The sequence below is a fragment of the Abramis brama genome, assembly GCF_963993115.1.
Source record: "Abramis brama genome assembly, chromosome: 7".
In the NCBI taxonomy this organism is placed as follows: Eukaryota; Metazoa; Chordata; class Actinopteri; order Cypriniformes; family Leuciscidae; genus Abramis; species Abramis brama.
The window spans coordinates 32807694-32833855 of record NC_139969.1 but is presented as its reverse complement, the minus strand read 5'-3'; the positions used below and the strand labels follow the sequence as shown (position 1 = coordinate 32833855).

The 26162-nt window shown below is 37.9% G+C and overlaps 2 protein-coding genes across 3 annotated transcripts; one reads left to right on the top strand and one right to left on the bottom strand.

Annotated features, from left to right (window-relative positions):
• The first annotated feature begins 967 nt into the window (after positions 1–967).
• Positions 968–15278, top strand: parla (presenilin associated, rhomboid-like a). The gene is made up of 10 exons (XM_084119502.1): positions 968–1338; positions 1650–1848; positions 2330–2443; positions 2522–2651; positions 5707–5802; positions 10794–10943; positions 11043–11113; positions 12526–12627; positions 12717–12814; positions 14484–15278. Exons 1-10 carry the CDS (start codon positions 1100–1102, stop codon positions 14608–14610), a joined length of 1326 nt encoding a protein of 441 aa, XP_083975628.1. The 5' UTR covers positions 968–1099; the 3' UTR covers positions 14611–15278.
• Positions 15272–26117, bottom strand: crfb16 (cytokine receptor family member B16). 2 transcript variants are annotated; one of them, XM_084119506.1, is made up of 8 exons: positions 25687–26117; positions 24477–24647; positions 22713–22836; positions 21345–21532; positions 21126–21250; positions 17329–17476; positions 17033–17181; positions 15272–16161 (listed from the first exon to the last, which is right to left on the bottom strand). In XM_084119506.1, exons 2-8 carry the CDS (start codon positions 24532–24534, stop codon positions 16057–16059), a joined length of 897 nt encoding a protein of 298 aa, XP_083975632.1. In that variant the 5' UTR covers positions 24535–24647; positions 25687–26117; the 3' UTR covers positions 15272–16056. The 2 variants fall into 2 exon arrangements, with proteins under 2 accessions (XP_083975632.1, XP_083975631.1); XM_084119505.1 differs by lacking the exon at positions 25687–26117 and having other exon boundaries at positions 24477–24779.
• Positions 26118–26162: the final 45 nt, after the last annotated feature.

The window sequence follows — 26162 nt, the reverse complement described above, 5'->3', positions numbered from 1 at the left end:
TAAACATGTTGCATGCAATTACTGTAGCCTATTAGTAACTAAATGATGCATTAATATATGCCACTAATCCTAAACAAAAACATAATCCTAACCCTATTACTCAGTCATTAAATGTATCATCACACTGTAACATGGACACCTTACAATAAAGTGTAATCCTTTTTTTATGATGATGTTCAACCTTTGCAGTCTGTAGCGCTTCCCATAGAATTCTTTTTCAAAACGTCTAATCTTCACGATATTTATTTTTATATTCTACCCTTTTCTTCTTGTTTTATTCTTATTTACAGTGTCAGATGGGGCTTTTTCATAGAAACTGCCTAAAGGGCCAACAGAGTCTTCTCTTCACTAATGCATAAGCCAGTGTTTGGCTGGTCTGTGTATCATTGCTTTCTTCTGTTAAGACAGTATAGTCTTCATCTCTCAAAAGAACAAGGCTGAGTTTCTGGAGAAATGTGTTTGACAATTACATTTATTTTTCATAAAACTCTTTTCAACTGTGGTTATAATAATAAAGTGTTATGAAATTTGCACATTACAGCGACTTCTTAAGGACCATATACAGTTTTTTAGACTTTCTCTCCCGCTTTAAATTTTGCCATCAAAGTTACAAATTAAATTTTAAAGTAGGCATATAAAAAATAAGAAACAATAGGAAACAAAACCAGTTTACTACCTAAGTGAACAGAATCAGTTTCTGTCAAAAACAATCAAACAGTTTCCTTTTGAACCTTTGAACTGCTGTTTATAATAATAATAATAATAATAATACTTATTATTATACATTTGCTAATTAGTTAAGTAATAAATAAATAACTAAATAAGTAGAGTTGGAAGACAAAAATAACTCATCACATTACTAATTTGGCTGTTGTAGAAAAGTATGCATTACACATAGACTAAAAAAATATTACATCTAATCCAGGGTGATGCTGTTGAAAAAGGGCATTAGGGGCGTGGCGATGGTGCTTCAGTGCTGATGTTCTGCGCAGACACGACGCAGGTATAGCCTCCTTGAACATTTGTTTTGTAAGATTAATTTCGGGTTGTATCAAATTGTGAACGGGCTGCAATTCAATCTAGTAATTATACTATTTTTATGATATTATCAAACACGTTCGGTTTGGATCTTTGTACATTAAGTTTGTGTAAGTCAAAGCACACGCGCTGTTGTACCACGTGGTTCTTGACGTTGAGAAAACAACACGTATTACAAAACATTGTCCCGACCCAGCAGTGCATTCTGCAAACCAGGGACATGGCATGGAGGGGTTGCTTTATGAAATGGGCCAAAATAAACTCGCTAAATGCACAATTCCTGTCTCCAAAAAGCTCCAGGTAACTACCAGAGTCGTGCATGTAGTTGTCACGCTTTGCTAAGAATGACATGAAGTACTTTTCAGTCTCCTCCAATGTTGAGATGACCGTTTTGTACTAGTAGTTTTTTAAACGTGCTTTAAGTTGGCTCTTATAGTTTCTCGTGGTTGTGATTTATAGCCTATATGTTTTGCTCCACTGAGCGTTTTTGATACTGTTCTCACGCTAAATAACAACCTAAAGGTCAAATTGCTCCAATGAATGTAACAGGAAAACTATATTACGGTAGAACATGGGAAAGGTGCTAAAAACATATACAATCTGCTTGGTAGATTAACCATCCGTCCTCAGCAAAGATGTGGCTTCAAGAAAGCCCAGAGACAATCCGAGACAAAAAGAGGTCTGCAAGAGGAGACTGATGCGGGTCAAAAGCATGCTGTGCCACCCCTGCCAGGAGAACCGGTGCCTCCTATGCCACTGCCACCCAGAAAACCACATAGACTCTTCAGGCCCCTGGTGTTCACAGTGGGGGTAGGTCTTTCTTCCTACCACCATGATCATGAGAAACCTGGAAATGTGATTATTACATTTAAAAATTGTGACTTTCAGGTTTGCAAAAGTCATGGAAATGAGTAAAATCTTATATGTTGATAAGAATTTTTAATTCTCGACTTGTGTATATTAAAACACGCTTGTGATTCAGTTAGTCTGTCTGTTAAGGGTCTCGTTGGAGACATTTGCATGCTACTAAATCATTATTTTACAAAATATATAGCTTACAAATGATAATACTGTATGTCCAGTATTCTATGGATTTCTTTAGAAGCCATTTTACAGAGATCTAATGTATCATGTATTGACTTGAGGAGTCATGCAAATTTTTGGTAAAAAAAATGAGCCATTTTGAAAACATCCCATACATATTTTCTTTATGCATGATTATTGATCTTTATTCAGCTTGTCAAATGTTGATTTGTTGGTTTCTGTAGAGGCTGTTCTAACACCATTTCAGTTTACAGGCTGCTCCTTCGGCACGGCTGCCATCTTGCAGTACGAATCAGTAAAGTCACGAGTGCAAATGGCCATGGAGGAGGCCAAAGAGAAGAAGCGGGATAAACTCGGAGAGGTATCAGTGTAGAACAATTTTATAAGACCAGAAAAATTGCCAGTCGTGTTCATCACACTGCGGTTGCATTCTGTGCAGGGTCATAACACAACATACTGGCATAACTGGTGGAATCAACTGTCACACTTCCAGAAGCAGGTGATTCTGGTCATGTCTGTGGTCGATGATTGGTGGAGTGGGCTCAGTGAAGGACAAAAGACGGTCACAGGTCGGTTCTACATTGAAAATATATGATTAGGGCCTTAGGGCTTTTTTTTATACTGCTCTTAAGCCTGGGTTATCGTTGTTCTTAACACCACTTTTAACCCCCGAGTTGAGGAACGTTTCACTCTTTAAAAAGTGGGATTTGCACTGCTTTTTACCCAGTGTTATGAAAACCCTGCTCCGGAGCAGGGTTAGCACCACTTTAACAGCGCAAAAGTGGTGCTAACCCTACTCCGGAGTGCAATGCAAAATGTTCATGTCTTTCTTTCTTCAGTCGAAAAGAAATTAAGTTTTTTTTAAAGAAAACATTCCAGGATTTTTCTCCACAGTGTGAAACAATGCAGTGTTAGAATGTTACAACTAGATGCTTTGGACAGTGTATAAACAGTAGTTTTAGCATTTGAGGGGAAATTTTAAATAGTGATTGAAAACGTAACTGGAGTGTAAAAAGATACCATTTCATTAGTTATATAGTCCGAAAAGTCACTAAAAAGTCTGAAATTAGTTCACTTCAGAATGAAAATTTCCTGATCATTTACTCACCCACACGTCATCCAAGATGTTCATGTCTTTCTTTCTTCAGTCGAAATTTTTAGTCTTTGCACATTCGCTTTGTAAACACTTGGTCAGTACATCCGCCTACATCACGCGTGACCTTTCAACGGGATTACGTAATTATTGGTGCATCACTGGTAGTGCAAGACGAGCATTTGTGGTTAAAAAGTATATACATTTTTGTTTTTTGTTTTTTTAATGACAGATTGTTTCACTAGATAAGAACCTTATTCCTCGGCTGGGATTGTGTAGAGCCCTTTGAAGCTGCATTGAAACTGCAAAGTCCACTATATGGAGAAATATCCTGGAATGTTTTCCTCAAAAACCTTAATTTCTTTTTGACTGAAGAAAGAAAGACATGAATATCTTGGATGATGTGGGGGTGAGTAAATTATCAGGAAATTTTAATTCTGAAGTGAACTAATCCTTTAAATAAAAAACTTGATAGATGTGCAATGCTAGAGCTATTATGTGAACATATGCAAATATGCAAACAAGGACGTTAACCCAGGGATGTACAGTATGAAACGGCAGCACATGAATACCCAGGATTAATTGTTGACCCTGGGGAAATTATAAGCAATGTGAATGGTTTTATAATTAAGTTTAATCAAAAGGCAATAAAGACAGTTAATGATTTTAAATATCTAGGTGTTATTTTAGATTCTCTATTAAAATTTGATGTGCATGTAAAGATGCTGTGTAGAACTATTAGAACAAACTAATTGTTTTATGATTAGACCATGTGTATATATATATATATATATATATATATATATATATATATATATCCCCAAAAGCAGCTAAAACCGCATTTCCACCGAAATTACCCAGAACAATTTGTCCCAGGAACTTTTTTCCCCCCAGACCTGTTGTTTAATAAAGCCTGAACCTCGTCGTCAGTCCATAGGTCGTATATTTTTAAATCTTAAAGACTTTTAAAAATGGTGGTTGGAATAAAATGCTGTGTGGAGTCAGCCAATCAAAATAACTTTGAAAAAGTACTACCTCGTGAGTAGGGACTTTCTGAGGGGAAAATTTCTACCCGGAACTTCATTTAGACCCTTGTCTGTGCAGTCGAAACACACCGAGTACCACCCCAAAGTCCCTAGTTCCTGGGGAAAGTTATACATGCATGCAGTGGTCTTCTTATTGTGTGACTGTCTGAAGTCTGGTTGCTCAATTGACTATTAAACCTGTTAGATCTTTATATAAACAAACACTATACATTTTGGACAAGAAATCTATTAGGTGGAATCATTGTAATCTTTTAAAGAAAAAAATAGTTTGCTTAGTTTTGAAAATGTTATACAATTGTCTCTAATTAAAATGTTTTTTAAATGTATAAACAATCTTGCTCCATATGCTAATTAAGCTAATTTAGCTGTCTTCATCTGCTAATTAATATCCAAACAAGGGTGCGTTTCCCAAACAATGACGTAACTCGCTGCTTAACTACCATAGTACGATGCATCGTTAAAGAAATCAACTGGCTAGTCACGACTGTTTCTCGAAACCGTATTGTCGCAAAGTGGTCGTTCAACCACGTTGGTTTATGACGTCATGCACGTGGTGGAGTAATAACTTCTTTTAATGAATCTGTTTGAGATCGAATTAATATTAGATGTTTTGCTATAAATTACAGACATGGTATCTGGTATATTTTTCTCAGTTATTTTGCTTTATTTCCAGATTCAATCATAGGCTCGTTCTTACATAGTAGAGCACGTTCGCACATGCGCACTCTTCAAAAACGGTGCTTTAAATGAATGTCAGCTTCCTTATTTTGCTCAAGATTTATTAAGTCCACATATCATGCAAACTATAAACTGTGCTTCTAACCACAGGTCGAGAACTGTCGTTCCAACTACACAACTTTGCGATGCTGTTTGCAAATGTTCGTTAGAACGATGGTTTCGGGAAACACTGACTCGTTAAACTATGCTGATAACGACGGAACTTGCGAACATAGTTGGCTAACGATGCTTTTGGGAAACGCACCCCGGAGTATTAAGAGGTGCAACTAATCAGAATTGCATAGTACCAAAGAGAATAACTACATTTGCACAATCCACATTTTCAGTTAAAGGTACACTGCTTTGGATCAGTTTGCCAGTTGAACTGAAAATGCAAACAAAGTGGAGCATTTTTCAAAGAAACCTTAAAAAAAAGGGCAGGTTTGTAAACACTGATGGTTGTACACAGTCTCAGCTTGTTATCATTGTTTAGTTTAAAAAAAAAAAAGCCTAACTAGGGATTGGGGCTGCAATTTATCCTTTGGCTAAAAGCCTGTATGTAGAGCATCAGCTGCTTGAAATTAGAGTAATATTTTTCTGCATTGTCCCTGTTAAATAAACTAAAAAGAAAGTGAAGCAGTGTTTAACCAGAGTTTACAATGACCCGGGGTTAAATATTTCAAGTGTGAAAAGCCCTTTTCTGTAGGTCCAAACTATAGTCTGCTTTCTGCCTTTTAGTTCACACCCCATTATCATCTTGTTTTTTAGGTATCATAGCTCTAAACAGTCTGGTTCTGTGTTGTTGGAGAATACCTTCAATGCAACGCTCTTTGGTCAAGTACTTCACATCTAACCCTGCCTCCAGTAAGTGAGTGCTAAGAGTCGTTCATTGTGGTTCACTGAGAAATTTCTTAGAAAGTGATAGTTCACCCAGAATGAAAATTCATCATCTGTATGAATTTCTTTCTTCTGCAGAACACAAAATAAGATACTCAGAAAATATCTCAGTGTTATTTATTTTGTCTGTAAAATGAAAGTCACTGGGTTCCAATGTTCTTCTGGATCCCACTGCCTTTCATTGTATGGGCAAATACAATAGAAACTTTCTTCAAAATATATTTTGTGTTCCGCAGAAGAAAAAAAAAAGTCATACAAGTTTGGAACGACATGAAGGGTGAGGAAATAATGACAGCATTTTAATTTTGGGGTGAACGATTGCTTTAAGTGTTTTTATTTTGACACACTGTTAACCCTTGCTGTAAAAAAAGGCCAAATTCTGACAATATCATACCATTTTCCATTAAAACAGTAATATAACGTAGAAAACAAAAATAGCCTACATGAATATCCTATAAATTAACAGTGCTCAAAATCGACACTCAGAGGCTGTGTTCGCAATCACACCCTATACCCTCATTCACTATTCCCTACATTAGTTCACTAATATAGTCCACTTGACAGAGTGAATGAAAAGAAGTGAGTGAATTGAGAAACTGATGAACACCTGATAAGCAGAATCACTGAAGGACAGAGAAACAAGAACAGAAAAAAAGAGAAACACAAGAACTACAACTGACTTCCAGCCACACAGTGTGAAAACAGTTTACAAACCAGGTTACGATTTCTTTCATACATGTACAAAAGTTCTTGTTGAGAATTAACAGATATTTAGTTGTTGATATTTTATTGAAAATAATAAAGTTTGTAGTCACCATGATGGAGATCAGTATTTGTTTTATTTGGTCTCTTGACCCTTGACTCTTTAACATTAGTTTATCTTTGGCTGCTTTAACTGTGTGTTTATAAAACACGTTTGTTATGGCAAGAAAAAGTCAAGAGGAAGATGATCAGGTGTTTTAGGCTGTTGAGATGATGCCATAATCATCCTGGACATGTCTGATTCTCTGATCACATCCAGTATATAAGCTTTGAATTTATGGGTATTTAATGTTTATCGTATATCTGTTAATCTACAACATGAACTATAGCAATATTTCTGTAACCAGTTATTCTGAAGGATATTGAAATCATATAGTGCATTAAAACATTTTGAACTCCTGCTTAACTCAAACACACAGACATCAACAATCAGCACATGAATCTCAACAATGGTGACAATCAAAAGTTTCATGTCAAAATGCATGCTGGGTTCCAGGATAGTATAAAACTCCCAGCATGCACTGCTGCATGAATAAAAAAAATAAAAATAAAAAATATTGCCACCATTGTTGAGATTCACGTGCTAATATTTGATATCTCTGTGTTTCTACAATACAGTGTAGCTCTGTTTCTTTGGTTGTGCATGATGTGTTAAAAAAATCACAATTGTAACTCATTGCTGTAGTTTCACAGTGGTGGTAATGTAACACTTTTTATACAGGATTAAACTCTGACTGAGGTTAGTCATTGAGCAGGCTGTTTGCTGATTTTGGCATCATAATCAATATAACTGCAATCATTCACAAACCATGTGTGTATGCACAAGTGTGACCTGCAAAAACACAGTTCAAGCAGCAAGAGAGAAACTAATGTTAAAAAATCAAGAGTCCAGAACCCAACTAAAGCAAACACTGATCTCTGTAATGGTAACTTCAAACCAAACATTTTCAATTAAACATCTCAATAACAACTTCTGTAGATGTATGACAGAAATAAAGTCATACTGGTTAATAATAAGTGTAATAATGTGTAATAGCTGGAAGACAGTTGTATTTCTTGTGTTTCTCTATTTTCTGTTCTTGTGTGCCTCTTTCCTTCAGTGAATCTGCTTGTTAACAGCAGGTGTTCATCACTAATGCTCAACAATCACTTACATATTCCCTTAATGATCTCACTGCAACACTGTGTCAATGTTACATTTACTCTTTGTAGTGTGGATGTTTCTGTGGACTTGAAAGGGTTAACAGTGTAAGATAAAAAGACACACCCACAAAATGTATTTTAACAGTAATAAACTGTAAGTTATAAAACAGGTATATACTGGCAACACTGTTGCCAGTAGTTAACTGTAAAATTTAGTTTTTTGGGTCACCATTGTGCTGAAGAGTAGAGCCTGTGCTTCAGTTCAGGAGAAGATCTATAAACATTGTTGATATGAATCCGTGTATCATTCATTCAGTCGTTTTTTTATTTAATATTGAAAGTAGAAAAATTAGAAAACGATTCCTATTTTGTTTTTTTCATAAAAACAAAAATTCAGCTTTAGTTTTCGTTTTTCGTTCTGAGGTAGCAAAATTAATAAACAGCTTGAATATTTGATTTCTACACGTGGGCGGGAATGAAACGCCCCTTTCCTCTGATTTGTCAGCCGAAGATCAAACTGTCCCGTCATCAGTTCTTCCTCAGTTCTGCACTGTAGAATAAGAGTCCTCCGTTGTGTGGATTCTTAACGCATTTATTACAACTTTTTCATATTTTTTCCATCAACCAGACTAACGAATGGCTCGACACAACCCGTACTGGGGAATAGACTAGACAGGGCTTTCTTCTTTGTAGACCAGAGTTCTCAAGTGCCAGGGGTTTGCTATTTTCCTATTTTCCGAACTGTAAAGTCACGTTTTTTTTTTATTTTTTTATTTTTTATCATGAACCACGCTGTGTTTTATTCCTAAGTGACTATATAATGCATTTTACTTCAAATAATCTAAATGTTGACTTTCAAAAGCGCGCGTCAGAAGGCTATTCACTCTATTTTGGTTCATTTTTGGTGTGCGCCAGAAAGATGTTCAAGGAGACTGAGACGCGCTAAAGCAGCGCATCATGTTGTTTTCTTTATTTTTCAAAGGCATGACATTTTGTAGTCATTTTGAATGTACACAAATAAAAATATAAATTTTACTGTTTCGAATGACAGAGTATTAAACGACAGAATATTAAGTTATTTCCCCTGCTGAGCAACAAATCCAAGTGATGGCGCCGGCGCATCGCTCGCTCACACAACATCTAGGCTATTATCAGTTCACTTCTGGCATTGCTAACTTGACATCGCAGCCTATTCATTATTAAAATAAAACACAGTCAACCAAATATATAAAAATTATTCTGCTTAATTTAATTGGTCTTTTGTACAATAAAGGCTGTGCCGCACAGTCCTACTTGCTGTTATTCCAAACTCATTTCCATTGCTGTGAAGACGATGATTTAGCCTATACGTGTATATTGGGACTCGACTGAAGTACGAAGCCTTCTTTACATTACTAGTTAGCATCCAAATGTTACATTGCAAATATGGAAACTTTGGACCGAATGAGAGATGCGCAAACCCAATGTCCGTACAGTTTCAGTTTCGATTCAAATAAATTTGTTTAGGCTTGGCGTTTAAAATAGGCTAAATGTTGTTTATAATAAAGGACACAATAGGCTATTATTATAAGATATTAGGTTATATTTTTATTATACGTGGCTACTTATTTTTCATTCTTGTTGTTTTCTGAATACCATTAATTTAAGGATTTGACATAGGCTACAGTAAGGGGAAGTAAAATACGCACAGACATAGCCTATATGTTATTAATAGTGTTTATAATGTTAATGTTGTATTTTATTTACCGGTCTTTTACACTATTTCTGAATAGGCTAATAATAAAATGCGTTTGTTTCCCTCTCAACATGACCCGGTGCGCTGCGCACAAGTGCACATCTTTGAGATATAAATTTTAATAAAACACAAGGCCTACATCATAAAACTCAGAAGAGTATGTATTTTAATATCTCTGTTGTTCTCTGTTCTCCGGTTGTTAGATAGTCAGTCTGAATGACAGTTCATGTGTTTACGTTAATATAGGCATATTATATAGTCAATGATTTATTCTTTTCTTTTTGTAATAGTGTTAAAAATATTTAATTTACAACTAATTATATTGATTTATATCTTCATTTATTTTATTTTTTTTAAATTACTGGGCGAGGGTGACCATGGTAGGCTAACAGCCGTCATTTACCCTGCATACCCAGCTGATGCAAAGCGTAGGTGAATTTATATCTACACAGAAGAAAGCCCTGTCTAGTCTATTCCCCAGTACGGGTTGTGTCGAACCATTCGTTAGTCTGGTTGTTTGATGAAAAAAAGATTAAATGTAGTTGCAATAAACGCGTTAAGGATCCGCACAACGGAGGACTCTTATTCTGCAGTGCAGAACTGAGGAAGAACTGATGACGGGACAGTTTGATCTTCGGCTGACAAATCAGAGGAAAGGGGCGTTTCATTCCCGCCCACGTGTAGAAATCGAATATTCAAGCTGTTTATTCATTTTTCTACCTCAGAACGAAAAACGAAAAATCAATCTGAATTCTTGTTTTTCGTTTTTATGGAAAAAATGAAAAATCGAAAAAGGAACTGTTTTCTCATTTTTCTACTTTCAATATTAAATAAAAAAAAAACGACTGAACGAATGACACACGGATTGATATGCTGCATGCTGCTTTATTTAACAGGCGGACACTGTGTAGTTGCTGGTCCAGTGGAAATCTTTTTATGTACCATAGTTTTTTAGTGGTCTCAAATGAAATAAGTTCACAGTAATACTTTACTCACATTATTAATGCATTATACATTTTAGTTAATACATTTAAATGACAGTTGGTCAATTTAAGACAGTCAGTTTCTGCAAGTGAAATTAGTTAACTCGAGGTTTAATTTAGTGCATTTTTACAGTAACATACTGTAGATTACAGTAAAGAACTGTACAATTAACAGTACATTACTGGCAACAGTGTTGCCAGTATTTTACTGTAAAAAAAGCTAGTAAGGTCTAACAGTGCAGATACCATTGGTTTGTGTGTAACCACCATTTTTGGCGAGATGATCCTGGTAGGTTTTTGCCATCAACCTTCAGCCTGCTTTGTTTTTATTTCAGAGACACGTTGCCTTCCCATGGTTCTCTCTTCTTTCAGCCATTACTCCATCATTCACATGTTGACCAACATGTATGTGCTATGGACCTTCTCTACTAGCATTGTCTCTCTGCTTGGGAGAGAGCAGTTTTTGGCCCTTTATCTGTCTGGAGGTAGCACTAATTGTTTAATAAACACAAACAAAATATTAGCTGTCTGTATTTTAGTACATATACAGTTCTGGTCTAATTTGATAAATGTACTTTCTTCAGGTGTAATCTCGACATTTGTCAGTTACGTGTTTAAGACAGCTACTGGTCGTCTGGGTCCTTCGCTAGGAGCGGTGAGTTTCCTGCGTCCTGCAAAATCCAACTGAAAAGCCAATCATAAATGAACAAATTGAATGCTTATTGGTCAATGCATGCTCAAATCCACGATATAGTAACAGCACCCATAGTTATTTTTGTTGCATCTGGTGACCATAACAAACATAAATTAATGAATGCACATGCTATTATAACTCCCGTAAAAACCTCTTTTCTGCATGTTAAAAGCTGTAAAAGTTAAGTCTTTCCACATTATTGATGGACTTTTCCGTAATTTATGATACAACGCTTCCCTGCCATTTACGGAATTCTGTGTTTTCACCGTTATACGTTAGGGGGCGCTATGACACATCATCAGAAAGAGTACAGAAACTCTGGATCAAAAAACGGGGGTGAAAAAGAAGCATAAACAAACTATAGCATATGTAAGCAGATGAATATGTAAAATAACGCAATCAACATATAATATTATATTAATTATTATATACAACTATATTACGTTAAACAACATATAAATCAAAACTGCCTAACATTACCGAATGAAATGTCAACCCAGGACGAGCTATAGGACTGTGAAACCTTGGGGGTGTTGATGGACTCGATCTACTCCATCTATTTTTTGATCATTGTTCTGAATCCTATCCAGACGTAGTCTTTGACAAAAAGGAGACTTTCTTAGCTATTTGCTCAAAAAGGTTTTTTTTTTTTTTTTTTATGAAACTTTTCTTAAGAAAGTTCAACCCACATTCAAGTGTTGAAAAGAATGCATTAAGCTAGAATTTTTTTATTTTATTTTATATTTAAAAAGCAGAGGTCCGTTCTTTCTTTTGATGTATTGCATTTTCAGATATTACAACTAAATATTTGGGGGGACATGAAAATGACAGTGGCAACTTTAAAAAAAAAAACAATGCTGTTGGGGGATTAATATGTAATTTAAAATATCAATTAACTTATATATTTCATCTTGATATAAATTGCAGTTATTTTGAACATGAAGAAATGAACAAATCTGCATATTTTGTGGGGAATATATATATATATATATATATATATATATATATATATATATATATACACACACACACACGCACACACACACACACGCACACACACACACACACACACAAGTATTTATCTCTCCTTTATGAAATAGTCATTGAATGGATTGCAAGCCCAGCAACACTTTTTAGCCTGACTATTTTTACAAATTCAGATTTTTTTTTTTTTTTGCCTTTCAAAGTCAAATTCATACAACTTCTGCAACTATTGATTTAAATCTCATCTCGAATTATTGTTCTGGGGAAACTTTTTGGAAGTTCAGTTGTTATAACCGTATCATAAAGTTGTCGTAACAGTTAATATTAAACACTGCCGGTGTTTCAGTGCTATAAAGCCCTCTTTAAGAGTATTGTTTTGTGTCCTGCAGTCAGGGGCCATCATGACGGTTCTGGCAGCAGTCTGCACCAAGATTCCTGAAGCTAAACTGGGCATTGTCTTGCTTCCTATGGTCAGCTTCACTGCAGGAAATGTAAGTGGGAGTGTAAAATAATTCATGTGTATCTTGTTACTTTGTATTTGTGGAGTGAGATGTCAATAATGTTGTTTCATATGTTCTAGGCTTTGAAAGCTCTTGTTGCTTTGGATATAGCTGGTCTCCTTTTGGGCTGGAGGTTTTTTGATCATGCGGCCCATCTTGGTGGAGCTCTGTTTGGAGTGTGAGTGCTTCACTGTTCTCCACACAACTGATTTGAACAGGTTCATTATTTCACAACAGTGCCTTTATAGGGGGTGTAAAGAATAAGTATCTACCCATTTTTATTTAGATGTTACCGTTTTTTTTTGTTTTTTTTCTGAATTGAATTAAAGACCTAAAAAGAAAAAGACCTAAAGACCAAAATTAAGCAATAAGTCCCAAGAAACCATGATTTACAGTAAATTTAGATCAGCTAAGGGGTGTTGTTAGGCACGGCACGGAGCGGAAGCCCAAAAAAGCCCATGTTCTAAATTCACTGTAAATCATGGCTTCATGGGGCTTACTGCTTTTATTAAACGGTTCTGCCCCGCCTGCCCATACAGACGAGCCACGACTGGGTCACAGGTGTATGCGCAGCTCAACCAATCATAATCAAGGACCAGAACTATCCGTTTTGTCACTGGTAGTCCATGGGCCCTATTTTAAGGATCTAAGCGCATGGTCTAAAGCGCACAGCACAAGTGCACTTAGGTCGTGTCCGAATCCACTTTAGCTAGTTTAACGATGGGAAAAATGGTCAGCGCGCACAGCGCATGGTCTTAAAGGAACACACCAACTTTTTGGGACTTTAGCTTATTCACCGTATCACCCAGAGTTAGATAAGTCCATACTTACCCTTTTCATCTCCGTGCGTGCCGTAACTCTGTCTGACGCACCCACCGCTAGCCTAGCTTAGCACAAAGACTGGAGGTAAATGGCTCCAGCTAGCATACTGCTCCCAATAAGTGACAAAATAACGCCAACATTTTCCTATTTACATGTTGTGATTTGTATAGTCACAGCGTGTACAAATAACAAAGTCACATGAGACACAGCCATCTTCTAACCATATACATACTGGGAACTATATTCTCAGAAGGCGAAGCACTGCTACTTCGTGTGCGAGGTTAAAGCGTGCAAGCAGACCATCTACAGGACAAGCCGTATTCAACCATATCTTTATGAACACTATGATAATCTTTTACATTGTAATCCTTTTATTTTTAAGATTTGGCATGTTTGTGTGCTGCTGTACGCAGTGTGTGCCCTGTGTGTTTAATAAGCAGAGTGTACGCACGTTGTGGACCCGCCTATAGGCTCATTTTACTAATGCGCCCTTTAAATAACAAAAAAAAAATACTGCGCTATTGACTTTAGACAAGGTTTTTGTTGGTCAATGGCGCAGTCTATTTCAGTTGCCTCAAAATAGCAACGTGCCAACAATGTGCCTGAACACACCTCATTTTCAGACCAGAATGCCCATGGGCGCACAAATGGGCGCAAATGCATTTGCTATTTAACGTAAAAATGATAACTGCGTCAGGCTGAAACTAGCAAAAAACACTTGCGACGCGCCTGGCGCTGCATTGCACCACATGTATATAAGTGCCCCATGTGTGTCAGCTTTGAGGTCATCTATATGGCTAAAATGGCCAAAAATGTTGAAGACCCACGTTTCTTTACAAATATTTTTATTCAGTCAAATGTTCTATGGACTAAAAAAGGAGGAGCCCCACCCAAACTTACTGTTTCAATATAAGAGAAATAGTTGCATTCATCAAGTGATTTATCATGAGGGATTTAAGCATTTGGACTTTGTTAGGTTCTCTCTCACCTTTTACCTTTAATTTCCTTTTCTCCCCTTCTTCCAGGTGGTACATTGCATATGGTAATGAAATGATCTGGAGGAACCGTGAGCCACTGGTGAGATTCTGGCATGAACTAAGGAACAAGCCCAACAGCAGACCCCGACCAGGTGGAGGTGGTGGTCAAGTTTAGGATTATTCAGCTACCTCAAGATCACTGGACCCTCTTATTTTAGACTGACTAACGTAAATTCGAAGAATTAGTGCAGATGCTCAGTACATGTGTCTCTCCCTTCACCTTCTTTTTCCAAGACTGTTGTCCAATCATAAAAGGAAAAAAGGTTGTAAGAAGAAGCCTATAAAAAGAATCCTCATGACATTTCGCAGCAGCACTATTGTCTGAGGACAAAGGCATTGATCTCCTCTACGTGGAGCTCAGTGTGTTTGTGTATAGTGAGGTCTGAGACCATATAGAAACTCTGGGATTCAGAATTTTATGTAAAACCTGGAAAGAAGCAAGGTTTTAAGATTTTATGAAGAAAAAAAAAATTGAATACACGGGTGCACTATTTCTTGGTCACTAATCCAATAAGCAAATCTCTGACATCAGCATGTTAACTAGTCTGTACAAGAGATCAGATTATCTGAGAATGAATGTTTCAAAAGAGCATCTGACTGAAATACAGGCCAAAGGCATCTATGTCCAATATAACATGACTGTGTTATGTTTTTACAAAGGATTTTAAAATATGAATCTATTTATTAGATGAAGTTATTGGTGGACTTTCATGAAAAGCTTTCTACTCACCTCAGGAGAGAATACTGTCAAAATATTATGAGACAATAAATGTATTCAAAGTTTGCATGATCTCTTCTTTAATGCTGACTGCAGATTTCTGTGGACATTTATCTCCTTTAAAATTGCCTTAAGATAGCTGTTTACTGTCATAGTTTCATGCATTTTTTCTTATAAAAAGGGAAATTACTTATAATAGCTATACCTTAAGAAAAGAATTACCTTTTCGTAAACATATTATACCAATACTGAGATACTACACTTAAAATACTTAAACGCACACAAAGCACATGAAAACAGGAAGTTAGACAGTTAGAATATTACCATAGAATACATAGAGAATGTAATAATTTGATGTGACTATAATTCTTATAATTCTGATTCACCAGGTGTTTGTTATTTGCAAACGGCAAATCGGGTCACACACAGTTGTTCATGTATGATTAAAAAAGGAAAAATTCTATTTTTAACACTTTTTACAATACATTTAAAAACAGATGCTAATAAAGAGCACCACACTGTTACCTCGCTGTGCATACAGCATGAAATCAATGACTTTCATTTGTCCCGTTTTCCAACAAGAATAATTTCAACGCCCAGCCCAAAACATCTCACTCGCCATTTCTTCTGTCTAAATTAAGAAGGTCGGGCTGTTAGTAACTGCAGTCCATCTACATGTGACATCAGTGCTTCAGGCACTTTTCGGTAATTCAGTCTGAAGTTTCAACTCATGTTCTGCGAAGAGGCGGCCTTTGCAACTCTGAGGCTCTTTTTCAAGTGGAAGAGGAGGCCCTTCTGTTAAGTGAAAGGGTGAAACATAGCAAAGGCTGCGCTCCACCTTGCTCAAACTGTTCCCTCCAGCTGCACTGCGGGCAGCAGAAGGAGGTCTGTGGGCTCCAATGGAACAGCAGTACAAAGGATGGTTGTGCTGGTGGGCCAGTCATCAAGCTGGAGGAAACAAAAACAAGATCAAGTGGTCATTCTTTCTAATACTGTAAGTCATCACTTCTAGAAATACTTATGGTTTGGTGTATTTTCTTTGTTCTATTTTAACCAGGTCAGATGTAGGCTACTTCAACTGTGCTCTGTAAAACAAAACAAAGTTGTTTCTAAAGGAAATAAAGATGAGCTCATTCAGATGTCTGGGCAGCATTGTTGGGTAATTTCTTAATAATCTAATAACTCATTTAAATACTTTCCCCCTAAACAAAATAGGGGTTACTCTTTTTTTTAATTACACTTACTTCAAGTCAAGTCACGTTTATTTATAGTGCTTTATAAAATACAGATTGTTTCAAAGCAGCATTACAGTGAAAACGGGAAAATTATGCATCAGATCTATCAGATCCAAATCAAGATAATCAATTATTAAATTAGTTAATTTCATCTATAAAGCAATTCTGGAGAAAATGACTTCAGATGTAATTGCATTAAACACAGTCTATAGAACAATTCTATATAAAACCATAGTGGATTTAACATCAGAATTTAATGTTAAAATGTATGTTTTAATGTAAACTTCTCCCTCTCCACACTTTGGTCAGTTCAAGAATAATTCATGTAATTGTATATTGTTTATTTGAAATAATTAAAAGAGCAGTTTCATGTCTATCCTTGTATTGTGTAACTGGTCCAGGTTGATATGGGATTTAGAAAGTAATAAGTAATAATAATGCAATACTGTTTAGAGAGAGTAATTAGTGGAATAATCTAACTACACTGTTGAATATGTAATTAGCTAGTAATTAATTACTTTTTTAGAGTAACTTACCCAGCACTGCTGGTCAGGAACTGATCATGAGGTTAAACACACACTCACCAGTATACTGGGAATGGGCTCCCTGTGGCAAATCTCTTTGATCTGTGGACCAAAATGTGTTGCCGACCATCCCAGAATAAAGGCCATGACAACCGCTACTACTACAGCGATGCTTACTATCATCGGCTTCACAAAGTCAGATGTCTGCTCTAGAGAGGAAATCACAGGTCAGTGTGAACAAGCATAGTATTACATGTACCATCTTGTCAATTATCTTCATAGTTTCTTCCTAATGCATTATTCTGTAGACATGTAATTACATCTATCTACCATTTCCTTGATCGCTGATCACTCACCAGAAATGATGACGCACTGTGTGTCAATGCTGCAGATCTTGTTAATGGCTTCTACCACTGCTTCTGCCCTGAAGCACATCTTCTCTTGCCCTCGATGGGCGGCAATGGAAAATTGATAGGGATGAGCTCTGATCGCATAAATTAAGGCCTGCAACGACATCCATCAAGGTCACAATAGACCTTAGTCAGTACAGATGGCTTAGATTTGATTTACTTTATACTTACTTACATTTTATTTTACACAAATGAAGACAAGAGTGTTAGATGTACAGTCTGTTCAGTAGGTTGTACTTTTCACAGGCCATATTTTTCAAGTATTTTCCAGCCAAAAAAAAAAAAAAAGTTCCATTTGAAGCCAATGTAGGAACTGTTGTATCTCTGAGCAACATAGTGACACTCACAACCTCATTTGAAATATGCCGTCTTCTACTGGGGTGTAACGATATCCTCATGCCATGATTTGATACATATCACATATCACGATACTTAACTCACAATACGATATTTTTGCGATACTCCAAGACATATGGTTAAAGGTTGACAAAAATGCACTGTTGATTAAAATGCTAAATTTGATATTACAGTGAATAGGCTTGGACTTGGTGCTGGTAACCCAATGCACAGGACAATAGTGACACCAGAATAAAAATATTCATGATTCTGAAGCTGAAAATACAGAATTATTATGACCGCCGCTAGCGTAGCTAGCGAAAGCGGTCATATAGGGATTGTCAAAGTTTTTTTTTTTTTTTTTTCCCCGTCACCTTACTGAATTTTTCGTCAACGATACCAGGGACACCGAAGCACCGGGGAACATGAAATTTGGTGGGCATGTAGCCCCACTAGACTTCTAAGGAAAAATTTCGTTTGGTCCCCGGGGGCCACTCCCCCCCCGCGCTGGGCCCCCCCAAACCCCAAAAAATGCAGTTTTTCCTAAATAACTACCTGAACCGTGGCACCGAGGATGAAGAAATTTTTATGGTATGTTGGTCTACTAGACTTTTACGGAAAAATTTCGTTTGGTCCCCGGGGGCCACTTCCCCCCCCGCGCTGGGGCCCCCTTAAATTTTTCGTCAACGATACCAGGGACACCGAAACACCGGGGAACATGAAATTTGGTGGGCATGTAGCCCCACTAGACTTCTAAGGAAAAATTTCGTTTGGTCCCCGGGGGCCACTCCCCCCCCGCGCTGGGCCCCCCCAAACCCAAAAAAATGCAGTTTTTCCTAAATAACTACCTGAACCGTGGCACCGAGGATGAAGAAATTTTTATGGTATGTTGGTCTACTAGACTTTTACGGAAAAATTTCGTTTGGTCCGCGGGGGCCACTTCCCCCCCCGCGCTGGGGCCCCCTTAAATTTTTCGTCAACGATACCAGGGACACCGAAACACCGGGGAACATGAAATTTGGTGGGCATGTAGCCCCACTAGACTTCTAAGGAAAAATTTCGTTTGGTCCCCGGGGGCCACTCCCCCCCCGCGCTGGGCCCCCCCAAACCCCAAAAAATGCAGTTTTTCCTAAATAACTACCTGAACCGTGGCACCGAGGATGAAGAGATTTTTATGGTATGTTGGTCTACTAGACTTTTACGGAAAAATTTCGTTTGGTCCGCGGGGGCCACTTCCCCCCCCGCGCTGGGGCCCCCTTAAATTTTTCGTCAACGATACCAGGGACACCGAAACACCGGGGAACATGAAATTTGGTGGGCATGTAGCCCCACTAGACTTCTAAGGAAAAATTTCGTTTGGTCCCCGGGGGCCACTCCCCCCCCGCGCTGGGCCCCCCCAAACCCAAAAAAATGCAGTTTTTCCTAAATAACTACCTGAACCGTGGCACCGAGGATGAAGAAATTTTTATGGTATATTGGTCTACTAGACTTTTACGGAAAAATTTCGTTTGGTTCCCGGGGGCCACTTCCCCCCCCGCGCTGGGGCCCCCGTAAATTTTTCGTCAACGATACCAGGGACACCGAAGCACCGGGGAACATGAAATTTGGTGGGCATGTAGCCCCACTAGACTTCTACGGAAAAATTTCGTTTGGTCCCCGGGGGCCACTCCCCCCCCGCGCTGGGCCCCCCCAAACCCAAAAAATGCAGTTTTTCCTAAATAACTACCTGAACCGTGGCACCGAGGATGAAGAAATTTTTATGGTATGTTGGTCTACTAGACTTTTACGGAAAAATTTCGTTTGGTCCCCGGAGGCCACTTCCCCCCCCGCGCTGGGGCCCCCGTAAATTTTTCGTCAACGATACCAGGGACACCGAAACACCGGGGAACATGAAATTTGGTGGGCATGTAGCCCCACTAGACTTCTACGGAAAAATTTCGTTTGGTCCCCGGGGGCCACTCCCCCCCCGCGCTGGGCCCTCCTTAACCCCAAAAAAGGCAGTTTTTCCTAAATAACTACCTGAACCGTGGCACCGAGGATGAAGAAATTTTTATGGTATGTTGGTCTACTAGACTTTTACCGAAAAATTTCGTTTGGTCCCCGGGGGCCACTTCCCCCCCCGCGCTGGGGCCCCCGTAAATTTTTCGTCAACGATACCAGGGACACCGAAGCACCGGGGAACATGAAATTTGGTGGGCATGTAGCCCCACTAGACTTCTACGGAAAAATTTCGTTTGGTCCCCGGAGGCCACTTCCCCCCCCGCGCTGGGGCCCCCGTAAATTTTTCGTCAACGATACCAGGGACACCGAAACACCGGGGAACATGAAATTTGGTGGGCATGTAGCCCCACTAGACTTCTACGGAAAAATTTCGTTTGGTCCCCGGGGGCCACTCCCCCCCCGCGCTGGGCCCCCCTTAACCCCAAAAAAGGCAGTTTTTCCTAAATAACTACCTGAACCGTGGCACCGAGGATGAAGAAATTTTTATGGTATGTTGGTCTACTAGACTTTTACCGAAAAATTTCGTTTGGTCCCCGGGGGCCACTTCCCCCCCCGCGCTGGGGCCCCCGTAAATTTTTCGTCAACGATACCAGGGACACCGAAGCACCGGGGAACATGAAATTTGGTGGGCATGTAGCCCCACTACACTTCTACGGAAAAATTTCGTTTGGTCCCCGGGGGCCACTCCCCCCCCGCGCTGGGCCCCCCCAAACCCAAAAAAATGCAGTTTTTCCTAAATAACTACCTGAACCGTGGCACCGAGGATGAAGAAATTTTTATGGTATGTTGGTCTACTAGACTTTTACGGAAAAATTTCGTTTGGTCCCCGGGGGCCACTTCCCCCCCCTGCGCTGGGGCCCCCGTAAATTTTTCGTCAACGATACCAGGGACACCGAAACACCGGGGAACATGAAATTTGGTGGGCATGTAGCCCCACTAGACTTCTACGGAAAAATTTCGTTTGGTCCCCGGGGGCCCCGGAAAGCCAGTGTAGGCCTGAGCGGCGGTCATATTTTGTACCGCGATGCGGTACATCTAGTTTTAGATGAATATGCTTGCACCAACAGATATTTGGTAAACAAATATTCCCCCATTGCATTATTATACATTATATTCAAAATTATAAATAGTTTAATGTAGTACTGACACTAAAACTCTGTAAACTTGATTTTTTTTCTCACACAGTTGTCCATACACAACACATATTGTCACTATCCACGATACATATTGATGCATTTTTGTATTGCGATATATTGTGACACGATATATTGTTACACCCCTACCGTCTACCCTTAGGTCCACATCATTCATTAGCAAAGCCAGACATCTACTGTATACAGAGAGCTAATAGCAAATATCACGTTAAATATAGTGGATACAAAATGAAAGTATGAAAATATTCTCACATTCTGTTCGTCCCCCTCCTTCCAGACTTTAAGGTTGACAGTCATATCAGAAAGTGTTGTACTGAAGCCCACCTGGATGGGATCCCCCTCCACATTCACGGTCATTTTCGGTGCAAGCAACACTGCTATAAAAGACCACAAATGGACATGTGACCCAACTGATCCATTTCAGACATCTCTAATTTTGTTTTTGTAAAAATAATGCCAATAATGCTCAACTGTCTCTCCTGTTGAAAGTCGCTGGTAGTTGTGTCCATGACTTTTGTCCATCACAGTTTGTGTTTATGCGGATACTGTAGTCAGAGTTGGAGGCCAGGTCATGGGTGAGATCACACCTGTTTTCACTGATCTCTTGGCAGTCATACGCATTCATCCAAGTTCCATTAAGTTTGTAGAACTCGTACTCCCTACATTGAGAATCAGAGATGAGTAATATTGATACAATGTACACTGTTTCTAGCATGTTATATGTTTGCCATCAGTTCTTCTAACCCTAAATGATAGAGTGTGTAGCTTTAAATTTCTTAAACAACCATGTAGAAAAACACACATCATGGCCATATTCTAGGATGACAATGTCATGATTCATCAGGCTCGAATTGTGAAAGAATGTTTGGGTGGAGCATGAAGAATCATTTTCACACATGAATTGGCATCGCTGAGTTCAGAGCTTAATTCACTGAAAGTCTTTGGGATGTGCTGGAGGAGACTTTACAGAGTGCTGGACTCTTGCATTGTCAATACAAGATCTGGACCAAAAATGTATGCACCTCTTGATGGAAATAACATCACAACATTTATTACATGCTAGAAACATAATAATCACTGCAATAATGATCCAATCATTCTTAAATGTTTGATTATTAATTCCAAACAGCGACTTTTTTTGGCCTGGCAGTCTTTTTTTGGCAGACAAAATAAAGTGTTTTTGCAACAACCATATGATGCCTAACATGTTTTTGCTTGGAGAGGAGATTAAACATCAAGAATACTTGTTCTGCCAGGCTATTTTTGATAACATCAACAAACGTCATCTTGTTCAAAGAATTGCGGTCTAGAATGTAAACTGACAGAACTTTGCAACACCAACACTGTCATCAAACTGAAAGGAATCAGCATTGAACTGACTTGAGATTGAATCTGATAAATTTATACATTTTTTCCTGTTTATTTCTGTGAAGCTTCTTTGAAACAATCAATATTGTTAAAGCGCTATAAATAAATGTGACGTCATATTTTAGTGTTAACTTGATTTTTTTTCTGCTAAAAAAAAAAAAGTGACAATACCTTACATTTTACAGTTACTGTTGGATGTAGAAACTCAGAATTTGATCTTTTAACGTACAGAAGCACAAATAAGCATTCCAGTCTTTTTGAAGGACAGATCAGTCACCAATAGCTCAGTAAGCAAAGAAATACATTACTGGGCAGTTTGTGGCCATCCTGGTCATGTGATGATTTTATTGTTTTCGTCTGATATTTATTGTGTATCATAACATAAAATGCTGACATACTGTACACAATGCATTTTTAAAAAGTATTCCTAAGCAAAAAAAACAAAAAAAAACCATTGAGAAATATGCGTACCCTTGAAATTGCACAGAGTAGTTGACAGTGGAACAGGACGCCTGCAAGGGGCTCCATTTCAGAATGTGCTTCATGTTTACTGAATGCATTGAGGTGTTAAGAGGTGTCGGTAGTGTACTTGAATCTGAAATGCATGAACAATATTAAAATTTGACATACATTTGGAAGAATTGTATTCTCTTTTCTTTTCTTTTTTTTACTTGACTTTCTGTACTTGCAAAAACATTCACATATACTGATCAGAGTGTTCAGAGCCTCAAGCAACATTCATTCACACGCTCTGCATCGCTTAAAAGCATTTTGAGAATGTCAAACCTTAAATTCATTACATAAACCTGTTCAGGACCATAACTATAATGTGGTGCCAAATTACATAACATAATGTAATATCTATACACCCTAATACCTCTAATAAGGTGGGTCGTAGCACTACTGCAGAGGATTTACCAATCACTGTTTAGATTTTTTGTGTAAAGGATACCTAAAAAACATTCTTGAGTAAAAGTACAGATACAGCGTAAATGACTCCATTACAAGTCACCAATTCCAATACTACTCCAGTAAAAGTCTTAGAGTATCTGATTTTTACTTGTACTGAAAGGCTCAAAGATGCATTAGTCCTCAACACCCAAGAGACATGCCAGTAGAAAACAAGAAACAGCTGATTTGTGTTTGTAAATCAAGGTCGACACAAGAACCTCTTAAACATCTACAGACACTCAAGTCTCAGTTAAGTTCAAGTGGGCATAAGTAAACCAATATCCTCAAAAGGGTCTTTTCAATATAATGGAAAAATAAAATACTGTTAAGTCAAAGCCTATTGCACTGGATGTTCTGGATCACCAGCTGCAGCCGTGTCCTCATCTCATGTATGAAACACCTGCGATTCACAACTACCTGCTAATGCGCTCACATTCGCCTTGTTGACAAGTTTGAGTGAGGAAGGGTAAAATGCACAAAATGTAGTACTATCAGATGAAGATATATTGTTTGTATCAGAAATACAGTGCTGCAGAAAAAGTTAGGTATACCATGCAAAAATGTAACGAGTAATTGCATTACTTATCACAAATGTATTGGAGTAAAGAGTACATATACTTTTGAGACTACTAATATCTTTGATACTCAGTAAAACTACAAAGAAGCCGAAAGATGCTTAACATTAGTCAAGTCAAGTCACCTTTATTTAAGCGCTTTTTACAATACAGATTGTATCAAAGCAGCTTCACATAACATGAAAATAATACAACAAAGTTTGTTTCTAGAAGAAAACTGTGTCATCGTCCACCCTAAGTAAGGCAGATCAATAATGTTGTTGAATATTAATATTATTGAATGTCCCCAACTAAGCAAGCCAAAAGCCAAGGCAACAGGTACAGTAAAGTACAGTAAACTAATTACATTTACTCCAATACATTACACCACTGCTATTAGGCCAAGTTTAAAATGCCAAACTCAATTTTATACAATGGAACAGCAGGTTTCTATTCCACTAAAAGAAACAAGACCCCTGACCTTTTTTTTCTTCTTCTTCTTTTTTTTGGACCTGTATTTATGTAGTTATAATTGTCAGAATACTAAAGGTTAATACTAATGATGATTTGGGAAACAAAATAGGTTATGAGATTGACTGATTGAGATTGACCTAATAATAGGTCATGAGATTGACCTAACCCTTGACAACAAAATTATGCAGTCAAGACAGGAAAACTGTATCACGTATCCCACTACCATGATGAGTAGTTGCTGAGAGGTTATACGTACAGTTAATGGTAAAGTGCAGAAGCAGATGAAACAGGCTCTTGATCAAACCGCTGCCCATAACCTCCTGTTCTCCCGTCTCGGTGGATGCCAGCCCTGGTCAAGCCCTGGATCCCTCTTCCTTTGTAACAACCCAAAAGAGTCCAGGGTTTTCCCATTCAAGTAAAATGGTCCCTGAAAATAATGGTGTTAGAGGAGTCTTCATGTTGTCTGCGCCTGTAAACAAGCCTAAAGGAGAAACTTGAGACATGAGAAACGAAAGGTGCAACGAACAGCATGACTCGTTGGGCGAGATACCTCGCGCTCTGGAATAAACCTGTAGGACCTGTTTGAAAATTACGGTTGCATGAGATTTATGAAACTATATGAAACTATGTTAAACAAAAGGAGAGTCTCTTTGTAAGAGGAGGTGTGTTATAGGCCTATAAATTGTTTGAAATTGCATTTTGCACTGCATTGAATATGCATGTTTTAGGAATTTTACATCTATTAAAAATACTTTATAAAGTTTGTCAAACTTCCATTCGACAGATATTTTTGCTAAAATACCAGTGGCATCATTGGTAGCTATAAGATCATGATCACAAGCCCAATGAATGGACTTCCAGTGAAACATAAGATGATAAGATAAGATCAGATAAGAAAAATAAGTCTGTTAAGAAGATAAGTGTCAGTAAATAATATGGATTAGAAAGAAAGAGACAAAGACAACATCTGTAGATACTGGGAAAGACTGGTACTTATGCAATGACACCAAAATGTTAAATATATTTTTTGTTTTGTCATATGAATGTTGGATATCTAGTAACTTACACAATAAAATGAATATTTTTTGAACACGGATAATGTATGGTCTAATAATAAAATGCCATAAACATTTTTGAAAATATAAAAATATAAATAGGTTAGATTGGTCAAACATTATTATAAATGTAACAAAACGATTTGTAAGTAGACTCAAATGTGCAGTTACAGATATACAAAATTCATATGCACGTTCATGAAATCACACAGAATAGAGAATATGCATGATGACAAAAGGGGTGAAATGATCAGACACCATCAGCTTAAGTCTGTGCACAAAGAACACAATACACATACATAGTTCATATTTAAATATAATTAAAAGGCTGTCAAACAAAATACACTATCCAAGATAATAATAATATGTTTGTGCAAGCAACTAATTGTCACATGAAATGTCAAGTTTTACCCTGAAGATGGCAGAAGAGTGTCTTGCAGGAAGTCACTGTCACAGTGTTTGGTTTGTGTTCCCTGGGTAACCACTAGATGTCCTCCTTCCCCACAGTGTCTGGCACTTTCTGAACTACATTTCCCATGATTCTTGTCTCATCATTGCACTCAGCTGTCCCTTATCACTGATCATTGCACTCAGCCAATTCCCCATTATCATTGTCGTTTCCCTGTGTATATATACCCTGTCTGTTTTAGTCCTTGTCACGGAGTCATTGTTGTATGTCACTTACACTTCTTGAAGTCTGTTTCCTGGTTTGAGTTTGTTTTGTTCCTTGTTTGTTTATTTTGTTATTGGACTGCTATCATGGATTTTGACCCCTGCATGGATGACGACGAATTGGATTGCCCTACAAATAAAAGTGTTGTATTTGGATCCACCTGTTTCTCTCCCTTTCCTTGGGGTGTGAATCGTGACAGTCACTGGACAACCAG